The 13,008-nt window shown below is 36.1% G+C and overlaps 1 protein-coding gene across 18 annotated transcripts in view; it reads right to left on the reverse strand.

Moving 5' to 3' along the window:
• DLG1 (discs large MAGUK scaffold protein 1) overlaps nucleotides 1–13,008 on the reverse strand; it is a 182,821-nt gene that overhangs the window by 59,726 nt on the left and 110,087 nt on the right. For 10 of the 18 annotated variants that reach the window (XM_075418031.1, XM_075418030.1, XM_075418029.1 and 7 more), the window contains 6 exons: nucleotides 12,281–12,379; nucleotides 8,065–8,118; nucleotides 4,353–4,403; nucleotides 3,214–3,338; nucleotides 1,691–1,860; nucleotides 898–1,034 (listed from right to left, as the gene is read on the reverse strand). In XM_075418031.1, the coding sequence (XP_075274146.1) occupies nucleotides 898–1,034; nucleotides 1,691–1,860; nucleotides 3,214–3,338; nucleotides 4,353–4,403; nucleotides 8,065–8,118; nucleotides 12,281–12,379 (636 nt within the window). The remainder of the gene's footprint in view (nucleotides 1–897; nucleotides 1,035–1,690; nucleotides 1,861–3,213; nucleotides 3,339–4,352; nucleotides 4,404–8,064; nucleotides 8,119–12,280; nucleotides 12,380–13,008) is intronic. The other 8 variants (XM_075418037.1, XM_075418043.1, XM_075418035.1 and 5 more) reach the window with 1 other exon arrangement.

Here is a 13,008-nt window from a genome sequence, read left to right on the forward strand (position 1 = left end):
ATCCACTGTAACACCAAGATCTCATTCCTAATACTTTAAAACAAGTGGGATTCTTCAGATAAAAGGATAATCCCAGGATTCTTTAAGTAGCTTCAGTTTTCCCAGCTCTGCATTTGTAAGTGACAAACTTCCCAAAAAAATCTTATCGCAGATGGGAAACTGCAGTAAATGTTCAGTTAGTTTCTTACTGTTCAAAGAGCAATAGAGGACACATTCTGCTGTCATGTACTTGGAGTACAGATGTACTCAGAGCTCTTCCAGAAGCAGGTACTGTCTGGTAGAGGTAGGAGGGTGGAGCAATTACACCTTACAAGAGCTGAGCTTACAGCTCAGAAATTCCTGGCTCTCATTTTTTCTAGCTGGACAACTAGATTTGTGGATGGAATTTAAGAAATTTGAAAGTTTTTTTTTTACGTTATGCATAGAAAATTCAACTTCGAAGTATTTTAAGTTTAAAAAAAAAACCCCGCCATTCCAAAGCATTACAAACACTGAAATCCAACATAAGCAGCAGTGTCACTACAGGCTGGCCAGCCACCAGTACATGGAGTTCCTTTCCATTGTTTTTTTTGCTGAGGAAAACAATCCCATTGTATGCTGGTTTACTTTCCCATCACTCAGATCCCAGAAAAATAGCAGGCATCAGAAATATACAGCCCGATTAATGCAGGTTTTGCACAAAACATAGTGCTGAGGAACAGGTTTCAGATTTCCTGATGAGATTGTGTTGAACACTACAGATTTTATTTTTATCATTGGTTTCCTGGCAATATCAATTTTTTTACCCATCTCTATGAAACAACACTCCACCAGCAGGCAGCAAAACCACAAGGTGAGTCATGCCCTTCCTGGGCCTAAAAGTGAATGACCATAAAAAAATCCACAGCTCTTACTTACAGCTAAAAGTTTGTCTCCAATCTGAAGTTTGCCATCTTTATGTGCTGCCCCACCTTCAATGATTTTGGTTACATAAATGCTGTTGTCTCCAGGTATATGCTGATTTCCTACACCACCAGCAATACTGAAACCAAGACCTGATGAAGGATAAAGACATTACTCAAGAAACCTTCATTACATTCAAAGTATTATACAAACAATGCTATCTGTAGCACATGTACACATACATACGTATAAAAATATTAGGCTCTGATGGAAGCAATATTGGATCGCTTTCCAAGTGAATTCTGTAATATTCCAGAAAGTGCTGGAAAAGACGTAACTTTTACAGAAGTTCTGAAGATCAAAAGCCAAATATTTATTTCATGCCTTGTGAAAGATGCACCCAGCACAGCTATTGCATCGCCACTGGTATATGAAGAACCATTGCCCAACAACTACCCATACAGAAACAAATTAATACTTTCTCTAAATGCTTTTTAATCTCTTAAAGCTCTTCCTAGGTAATTCAATGAAATATTTTACTCCCATTTATAAGTACTTAAAATTACTAAATACTATCAGAAACACATCTTTATAATTTGAAAGAAAAATACGCATTCTACAATAACACTTTCAAGACACACGGATGAAAATTCAGAAACATTTGAGACGCCATTATCTTATTTTCTATTATTCTGCATTTCCTAGAACTTCATATGCAAAGTACTGTTTTATTTCAAAAAATATATGCAGAAATCTACTGTCAACTCTATCCTACTTGTGAAACAGAAGCTTTATACTTCCTACGTACCTTTAGGACCTTTTACAAGTTTGATTTCCACTATTTTTTCTGTGACTGGTTTTCTTCTTTTGACATACAATCGTACAATTGATCCCGCTTCTTTCAATGCTTCAACTGCTTTGCTATGTGTCACGTCGCGCACATCCACCTCATTTACTCGTAGAATACAATCGTTTACCCTAGAGACAGCAACATTCATGTTCAGCTGTTGTGTTATAGCAGAGCGGACACATTAAGAGCCTAATATTTTATCTACAATAAAATAACATACATGTTGGCACATTCAGATACATAGATTTTGCCATAAAATTATACTGATTCAAGACAATGCTCTAAAATTAATTATTAGTGTTTAAAAATAAAACAAGGATCACTAGAAAACATTTAAAAGGAGTATTTTATTCACAGTTGAAGAGGACACCATCTTATACACATTTCATTTAAACAATATTTTGAACAGAGCTTCGTACAAACTACCTTTTGTTAAGGGCTATAAGAAAGAATTAAAAAATTCAGAAGCTAGGAGGCACACAATGAGAACACACTAGTTTTAAGCCATGATATGAACAAGTCAGCCTCCATTCCTGCTTTTCACAAGCTGTTTAAGTGCTGGCCTTCCATTCCACTTAACATGTTGCTGTAGTAACACTGAGCTCTCATTACACAAGTACAATGCCTGACCCACCTGTCACCATGTTCTGCCAGATGTATTTCTGACAAGGGCCAACAACCTAAATGAAGCCTTGAAATAACCTTATTAGGACCAAAAACCACAACGCATCGGGCATTTGCACCAAAAATGACAGGGCAAGTTCTTGACAACACAAGTGAAAAAAAGCAGGTCCCACAAGCAGATGTGTTTTTTTCCCCGTATAGTTATACAGGAGCATACTTAAAGACTGTTCTGCATTAGAAAAATAATTCATTAAGGCAACTGTTATTAATTCTAACAGTACTCTTCACAGGAAGTTGCAAATCTCACTTGCTACCATCTAATAATATGCCAACATTTCCTCACTAGGAGTTAATTAGTAGTGTCAGTCCACAACTAAATAAGAAAATGGGGTATACTGGAGAAGAAGTACTCTATTAATTTAAATAAAAAATATGGCTTCTGAATATGCAGTATCTCTGAAAAATTAAGACACAGAATTATACCAAGTATGAAAGACGGTTGTTATTAAGTTCTATCTTACAGATCAGAAAATCTGCACATGGATAACCACGAGCTACCTATCTTGTCTAAGCTTTTCCTTTATATATTGAATTAAGGACTATAGAATATATAGCATAATAAATTTATACCACTGAACAGAAAAGGTAAGGTACATTTAATTTCACTTAACTCCAGATTGTATTCGTTGGGAAAAAAAATAAAATAGGTCCACTCAAACATTTTTAATTATTTACAAAATACTTCTAGTATTTTAAAAATAGCATGATAAAACTATTAAAAATAACAGAAATTGTTCTATCCACTGTTTGAAAATATAATAATAAACATTTAGCAATCCAACACAGAGTCATCGTACCGTAATCTTCCATCCTGTGCAGCTGCACCCCCGGCTATAATTTTTGTAATGAAAATACTTGAATCATCCCCAATATGTGGGTTGTCTGTACCACCTGCAATGCTAAAGCCAAGTCCTGAATTTCCCTAAAGGTAGAGAGGAAAAAAAATTTACACATTTCTTTTTTGGGGGGAAAGATGTTCTAGTATATCTGTTTGATTCAATATCAAACCAAATCTAATTTTCACTAATAACAAATATATTAAAAAACACTTTAAGCAGTATACTACATGCAACTGTACGTAAGATGTAATTATACTTCTCTTCATAGACATAAGGAGAATATAAGTCATTGTGTAACTGTAAGAGATACAGTTGCAACCCCACAGCTTTCCCATTGATGTGAACTTGATAAACTAGACAAACAATTTCCTCTCTAGTGAGCTAGACCTTCGAGATTATTCACAGAAATATTTGCTCCTCGTCAAAGTATTAGTGACAAATTATTTTTCCCAGAGAAGCCTCCAGTAATTTGTGTCACATATGTAATGTACCCTCACAGCTGCAAAGACTCAGACTGACTTTTGCTCTTCAAAGGCTGCCTGCCCTTACTACCCACTGCAAGACCGCTTCACCCTCTCAGTCACCACCAGAACTGCACAGGTATCAAACACAACCATTTCTCTCTCTCTTTTTGTTAACAGTGCAGCTGAAGGAAAGAGAACAGCATCGTAAACCTGACAAAGCAATGCATATGACAAAGTGCCACTTGTAATCTCAACTGGAAGCCTGAATCTCAATATAAAACTTCATGGTATACATAAAAGCCTATCATTCATGGCAATATAGGAAATCAAATAATAATTTGTGTTATTACTCTCTACAAGCATAGATAATAACATTAAATGCAGTATGTCTCAGGGAGCGCCTTCCCCCATTTTACTCTTAATGATCAAGGATATTAATAAAAACGTCTATTGCTGCTCCAGCAACTGGGTGTATTTTTTTTCTTTAGGTTATATAATCTACCTAAATAAAATAAAAACCCAATAAGGATTGTTTTGGATTGCCATTTAGCAGTATCAAGAGGTTAATTTTTCATATTAAAGTATCATAAATCCCATCTAAAACAGAGTACAGAAAGACATTTATCATGTTACCCTTTCAAGAGTAATTTCTTCATACTCATAATCTGCATCCGTGCCATTGACCTGTAAAGAAAGAAAAGTGAGGCTTGCAGAGCATTTTACACTCTACCCAACACCGTTTGCTTGGCTGAGGCAGTTCACTGCCACCAAATCCCAGCTGGTTCGCACTGACCACTGTGCTCAGAGGGGACATGTGATTTTCACACTGCTCCGTACACGAATCAGATGCTCTTTTTGCAGGAGTTTAAAAGCTAAGATTTCAGAAAGCAGCAGATTGTTCTACACAGATACCATAGGGCAGAGGTTGTCTGCCTCTGATTGCCAGAGAAAAAAACGCTCTTGAGATCTTCAGGCGTTTCTCAGGCCATATAGCAAGCTGAAACCGAGAAAAAAGGATAGGGTCATGGGGTAGAGCAGGAATTGTAGAGAAGAACAGAGCAGTATTTTCATACTGTTATTCCTCACAGAGCAGAGAAAAATCAGACTGATGCTTTATACCATTTCTCACTAGACATAGGTAAGAACCTTCTAAAGCAACATGTAACAACTGTTTATATTACTATTTATCAGATTACATATATACTGAAGATTGACAAATTATAGCAGGACCAAAACCAGAAGCAGAGTTCAGAAAAATATTGTATGAAGCTAGATGAAAAACCAAATACTAGAAGCAAGCCTCGTCATCCTCAAGTTAGAAAGGATACCCACATTTTTGCCATCTACAGAACTATGACAGGATCAAATAATGAAAGTAACAAATATCTAAATTAAGCAAAAACAATTAAAAATCAAATTCTTAACCATATTTAATATAGAAGTAACACTAAGACTTTTTTTCATTTACTAAGAAGTCACAGAACTCAAATTCTTTCTTCCACAGTTACCTAGAGTAGCTTATACAACCTGCAGCTACAGGCAATTCCCTATTTCAAGCCTTTTAGGATGAAATATTTAACAAGATAAAAGTAACATTTATACTATTATTTTACAAAGCATCTTGTCTATTCTTAAGATATTCTATATCTGATGGTCTTCTGCACTCCTCATATACTATTCAAGATTTTATAAAGACATAAAAAAATGTGTACAGGACAAAATATTTTAAAATCTGTACCATTTTCTAGCAGAGAGATAAAAATGAGAATTTAATTCACCCCAAACAGAACTAAGATCACATCTGCATCATTCCTCATACGTTCATTTAACGTATTTAAAAGCTGCAAGAGCTGGACTTTCACAGGCTGTCTAATATCAAGCTCATTTACCCCTCGTGACAGTTTTTCCTCCATCTCTAATTACGTCTCCCCTTACAATAGAAGCCAGATCCATTCCAGACATAATAGATTACTATCTTTCTCTTTGCACAGTACCTCAAAAATGGTAAGTCCTTAGAAGATGTTCAGTGAAAAAGACACTGTGGTCTTCACACATAATATTTCTCCATTAAAAAGGGAAGCGTTCTTGACCTTCTGAATACAGGAAACTGTATTCTATTTCTACACCAGCACCAAACAAGCCACTGTGACCAAGAAGTTTTAATGTTAGCTTAGTCCCTGAGGTATTATCTAGAAGAATGACAACATGTGCTAACTGAACCAGTCATCATCTAGTGCTGCAGTACCTGGGAAATGGGTCCTGATGACTGATCAGTATGGGGCTTTTTTTCTTCCCCCAACAAATCACAAGGACAATTAGTCATTTCCCTATTCCGTATCATTAGGCAAAAAAAAAGCACCAATCCTAATATATTTAAGTAGTCTCATTTATTTCCATGTACAAAACTCTGTAATCCAATTTTAAAATATAATCTAGATAAACAGGAGCAAAAAAGAAATCTCCAAGTTTTATCTTTTTCTTTAGCTCAGTTCTATAACTCGTTATATTTTTTTAAATTTGCCTTCTAACTGATTTTATCTAACAAACCAAACATTATCAGAGATGGAAGCAAGGGTACGTTAAATGATAAAAATCACAGCCCTATCCTACTATTTTCAAGTTTTGAAGTGACCTCAGATCCGCTGGGTCAAGCTGCATTTGCAGGAATCTCTCCTGGACGAAAGAAGTTCCATACAAATGCTGCAACTATGCCACAACAGAAATCCAGCAGTCTTTGAATGTGAGTATCTATTAGGATTCTGCAGAACTGGGTTAGAGCCTTTTGGCTGTATTACAGTGACTTTCTCTGGTATGGTTAACCTTTTCACATGCCACCACCGTGAGTTTTCTTTGTACTCCCTTGGGCTTTTACAAAGTATAAAAAAATATGGTTCTTGCTGCTTTTTTCCAACACAGTTTGAGTTCTAAGAGGGAGTACTTCCTCAGCAGCTTTTTGATTCAGATGAGAAGAGCTGTGTTCTTTCCATTTGTTCCTTGGTGACTTTCCAGATTTCTATTCTGTTTTTTTCCTTCTTTCAATAGAAAAAGCTTTAATAGTTATGTAGATTCATGATGCAGTGACCTCACAGATACAATCTTACATTACTTATCATTTAACAATTCCTTTAGCTACTTGGGAACCTAGCAGGATATTCCTTTGCTCAACTTCCAATGTTTACACAGTAGGTTAGATTACAGACAGTTATGGGTTGGTTTGTTTGACATTCACTGCAAACTGACAATTTAAATAGCTTATAATTATGAGTGTCAGTTTGTTCTGTTAATGCTATTTTCTCTTCCTACTTCTACTACCTACTGTCCTCCACATGCCTCTCCCAGATGGCACCTTCTGAAACGTCAATACATATTTACTGATCACTCTTCTCCTCGGTTCGGTTTTCGTGTGCAGAAAGACACCTCACCTTCAGTACGCTTTTCTAAACTGCATCTGCGTCACATCAATACAGTGGCCACACGCTGCAGGCTACTGCTGGGATCTTTTAGTCAGAAGCATTATTACTACACTTGGGACTCATTTATGAGCCAATTATGTCACTGTACTAATTTTTTCTCTTCTGTTTAAACTGTTAATTCATGCTTTTGTCCGTCTTTCCGCTCCTTTCTAGCAATGTTGCTAAGTTATGAATTCTTTTGACAAGATTTTTTCTTTTCTTGCTAATACCAATACCTAGAACAAACACAACATAAAGCAACTAGTACAAGCATTAACACTGGTCAGGAGAACAACAAGCAAGTGGGATGTAAGTAACTGTAGGAGGAAGGTACAGGAGGAAAACTCAAGACCCGAAACCTATGCCAAACTTCCACACATTCCAAAGCCCCTCAAGTCTCTAGCTGCCAGTGGCATTCCTATCACAAAATACACACTTGCCAAACACAAATTTTAGCCTCCACATAACTACACTTACTACCTTAATGTTTCAAACAGAACCAACCCATTGTTATGAACAGTTAGAGCACTAAAATCTGAAGTACAGCCACTGCATTAAGTGTTTTTATGAGAAGTGCAACGGAAATGGCTCATTAAATATTAAAGCATCTGCTGGCACAGTTGAAGAAACAAATTGTTCTCTGAGGTTCCAGAGGTTCAGCGTTCAAACCACTGTGTTTTCCACTGTCACACAGTATCTTCCACCTGCAATCTACAAGATTTTATTTCATGAAACAGCTATTTAAGAACTGCAAACAACCATCAGGACAGTTGACAAAATTAAGCACCATCAGAGAAGAAAAATAGGCTTTACTAGACAGGAACAACAGACCTAAACAACTACATACATAAAACATCATCCAAATTTATAATCAAAAGCAAATGTAGGCTTACGTATGTTGGAGTTTCCAAAGAATCTGTATTCACCAGCACTGGAGGGGGATTTGCCTTTAACAAAAGAATAAAAACAAATTATACAGCGCAAGAAAAAGCAATATTAAATTTGCTGTGTTTCTCAAAAGTTCTGTTAAAAGGGAGCCTCAGCTTGAGAATCTCCAAAATTCACCTTCTAGAACACTTGTTTCTACCCTGAACAAATTGCTTTCATGCCACAAAACCACACTCTTCCAAAACTCTGAGTTCATATTTTATATACAAGTTATGCCATTTATTATCTTTTTAAATAATAAAAAGATTAAAAAGATTAAAGATTTAAAAGAAAAAGTGAGTCATGCTATCATTTGACATTATGTCAGTTACCCTAGTACTTGTGATACGGCATTCAAAAGCTGCTTTACCAGCCAATATCTTAAAATCAAATTTCAGTGGATTTGATTCCTCTTTAGTCCTACCAGGAAGATTTACCTTTTTTTTTTTTTGGACACTTCAACCTGCAAAATGGAAACTTACAGAAATGCAAACTTGTGCAAGAAAGGATCTACAAAACTGACTTGTGAAAGCAAATCCACAGCAGACATTCATCTACTGCACAGCAGCATGTGCTTCCATCCAAAAATTGCTATGGATTCACACAAACCATAAGCAGTCAGAGATTATGGCTACAGAAATATGAAATAGCATAGCATTCTAGCTAGCCTGGCAGAATAAGCTAACGCTTTTGTTCTCTGATGTTACTGAGAACTTTTCTGCAAAAAATGTAGTTTCAACTGAAAGAAAATCCATACAGACTGGTGGCATTTATCTGAAATACTTCCAAATAAATATATTTCCTATTTTTGCATCAATTATCTGCCTTTAAATAGGTAGCATCTAGCCTGCTCTAAGAACAAAAAAAACCCCAAAAGAAAACAAAACAAACAAACAGAAAACGTGTGCAGATGTATTCCAGACCCCAAGTACTATTGATGTATTAAGTTCAACGGGAAGTACAAACTCAGTGGCACAAAACAAAGTTCATCTCCTTACAGCTTTAATGAAGCTGAGATTTTTTTATATGTTTAAAAATTCATTATCTTTAAAATTAAGACATTCTTTACCTTTTGGGTTTTTTTAATCTCTTACGTGTGCATGCGAGCGTGGAAATAACTATGGGGACAGATTAACAGGCTGCAATAGAAGCTAGTATTAAACTCATTCAAAGACAAACTCAAGACCTACAAAACCATGACAATTACAGTAACCTATTAATACTCTGTATTTTAGTTTCATTACCATGACAACAACATACTTCTGAAGAAGTCATGATTTTTAAAAGCCCAAAAGCTAGGAAGTAAGTGATGACTCAGAAGCACCTTACAAAAGACTGAGATGCATAACCTACCATCACTAGTCAGGAGTCATCAACCTGTTAGCAGGTTGCTGTGTCAGAAATGAGGCCTGTATCATTCAGTAAGTACTAAAATCAGGTGGTATCTACGCAAATTAACAGAGTAGACTATTCAAAAAAAAAGAAGGAAAGAAAAAAGATGACACTTGGAAATTTGTCAAGATGCCATTAAAAACCTTTCTCACCCAGCAGTTCTCTCAGCAGAAGCACGGGCACGCTTTACGCAGTACAGAAACCAAGTACTAGTTGCAAGTATCACGAGAAAAATCTCTGTCAAAACAATGCTATCCCTTCACAACCATTTTCTGCCATTAAGTTACATTCTAATTTCTGCTTCTTACTCACATATAAATTCTATTAAAATAAGATTAAATTAAAAATAAGATCCTGCAGTAAAAATACCAATCAATTAAATTATGTACCACCATCCCTGTACAAGCTTTACAACAAACATCATTTTAAGAAAAACAAAACAACACATTGTATTAAAAAAAACCCTGACTAAATATGACGCATTAGGAGTTTAATCTCCACTGGATCTACAAGAGAACAGCATACATACATATCTTTTATATTTGTGTATAAACTATGAAAAGATTATTAATTTATAAATAGAAAACAAAACAAGCATTAATTTTGAAAGTTCAGTCACGTTCTTTACACTTCACTCAGTTTTGGAATTTATTTTTGTTTAGTATTAGGATTCTGTAATACCCAAGTATATTTAACAAAAGCAGTGTCAGTGAAATCTAGTTTGCCATGAATCTTTTTCTTGAGGCTGACAAGTGTTCTTCTTCTAATGTCTTAAAACAAGAAGAGCAAGGCTAGCTAAAAGCAAATTGCTATTAGCAGGTGAGGTTTCCATGTGAACAGTATGTTTGAGACATGAACTAGCCAACAGATGCAAGACTCCTTCCGTAATAAGTGATTGCTTCTAACACTCCTTCTGCACTTTCTCTCAATTCTCCATCCAGCAGCAATAACGTACCACGGCTTCCAAGCAGGAAGGAGCAGAGCTCTGTGCCAGGCATTCCAAAGGTATGCCCGGACACTGCAAAGACATGGGGCAACATCCAACTCAACGCATGAAATGTTTTTTGGAAGGAAGACCTGGTATTTCAGTCTGTTATGCAGGAGTTCTCCAAATTAACTACCACTTGCAAGGTGCTGTGCCAGGGCTTGTTCAAATACTTAAGCGTCACTTAACATGGTTGTTTACAATCAGACTAAGGGCTTGTCTAAAGGGGTCCAGTGACTAACAAAACAGAGAGGTGTATCTATTGCACAAAAATGCATCTGCCATATCCAAAGTTGATTGTAACTTTCTGTGGTATGTTCTAATTGCTTAGAATCACAAACGACGCAGAATTCTACAGCTACCTCCTGCAGACATCTACATGCACTGAGAGGCAGAGGCACAGACCGCTCCACTCTTCTGCATGTAATCCAGCATTGTCAACAGACAGTTAACACTGTCACAGTAACAGCAGTCAAAGAAAATATAAACACATATAGCACTAATTATTGTATTTAAAATTAAGTTTAGCCTACTGGCAATTCTTTGAAAGTAAATGCTACTGGAGACTCCGTTATCTTTCTCCATCGAGGCTGACAGCTGAGCCTACTGGTTGCAGCAGCCTGTCTGCCTCAAACCCTGATGTGGGCAGAATCCCTCGGTAAGAAGGAAATAGTTCTGAAACTAATCCGGTCTGCCTGTTGGGAAACGCAGGGGTGACAGATTCAGGTAAACACACATCCACTAGAAACTGCACTATAAAACAGCCAACTGTAAAAGCTTTTGAAAATTATTGGAATGTGTAAAATTTAATAATGTAGCAGAGATAAAAGACTATTACCACCTGTTGCAAGGTTAGCCATGTAGCTTTAAAGAAGACCTTAAGAAAACAAAAACCTTATGTGTACACTACAAAAATATCCCAGTAATATTTTGGATAGCTTAATTCCGTTTTAAAATTAAGAAATATCTGTCACCGAACAATCCTAAAAAGTGAACCATCTTTTCAGAAGGCAAGCACCCATCATTTGAGATTTTTGCATTGAATGTTAAAGTTACAAAAAATAAAACGTAATTCAATATGCAAAACGTAACTGCTATCTGTCCTAAATTATTCCATAGCTTGCCATGCTGTGGTCACATATTCCAAGTTATATGCGAGATATTAATGTGAACTCATGTTCACTGCTTTCACTTGTCTTGACAGGGTTTATTCTTTTTTGCTTGTTGACATTATGTGACCTGAAGGATGAAGGTCCAGAAGGGAAGCACATTCTATAAGTCAAACATGTTAGGAATATAGGGTTAAAAAAACCAAAAAACCCTTTTGCAGTCTAAGTGCCCTCAAGCACACTAATACCAATAAATGGCTGGAAAAGAGAAGAAATGTCATGCACATGTAATCAATGACAGATATATATTAAATATTTGTACATGAGATGAGATGGCAATTTTCTATAAATAAATAAAGCAATAACACTTTAGTAAGGGTGCAATGGCTCTAAAATTATTATGTGAGAACACAAAATATCCTATTGCTTCTTTCCATTCTTTTGAGGTTTTTTCTCTAGCTATTTCACAACTTACTACATACTTTCATATGAAAATAGAGACATTTTAAATGGACTAAAAGCTGCTATAAACCAAACAAAAAATTAGGATGAAACTTCAATGTATGACTAATTCAGCTATTTCAAAGTTCATCTCAGACCTGTGTGTAAGAGTACCAAAACGTGAATTTAAACAAAGCAATGAAATAAACTGAACAAATAAAAGTTGAACAAATTTAACAAATAAAGAATAAAAACCTGTGGTATGGTGGATGGGATGACAGTGGTCTCAGCAGGGACTGGTGGGACAGGGATCACAGGGACAATGGGAGAAGAGGAAGGAACAGCTTCTGTGGGCTAAAAATCACCAACAAAACGTCAAAAATACTGCAAACTAGAAAAACATTTTAAAAGAAACAAGATTCAAATTTAACAGCTTAAAATAAAATAATTCTGAAATAGCATATGAATTTGGAGACTATAACCACAACTGAAGACAACCAACTGCCTCTACCCATGCTGCATATGGCAGTGCATCCCCAGCAACGCCCTGATGCCAGAAAACCCAAAGTAGTAAGACACAACTACATTGCTTATTAACACCGAGTTACTCACCTTGTGGTACAGAGTAATAAGAATTCGGGGTCCAACAGAAAACCTGTTCATGTCAAGGGACAGATGCAGGCTTTTTGTGGGCTGGTTTCGCAACAGAAACCCTTCACTGTCATACAACAGTGTGCAAAAGCAGGGAAACGGTGGCTAAAGCTGATAGCACTGAACAAAGTTAATACTCCTTTTTGATAAAGGGGAAGAATCAGAAGTACATTAAGTTTTCTAAACTGGGCAAAAAATCAAAGAAAATCTTTTTGTCAAATGGGCAGAAGATCCTAAAACAGATTCAATCTAGCTCAAAGATCTTCACGCAGGTTTACCGTGCACCTTCAGATTAAGAGAATTTTAGTCTCAGGTATTTTTATTAAAATATT

The sequence above is a fragment of the Opisthocomus hoazin genome, chromosome 4 (assembly GCF_030867145.1).
Source record: "Opisthocomus hoazin isolate bOpiHoa1 chromosome 4, bOpiHoa1.hap1, whole genome shotgun sequence".
NCBI lineage: Eukaryota > Metazoa > Chordata > Aves > Opisthocomiformes > Opisthocomidae > Opisthocomus > Opisthocomus hoazin.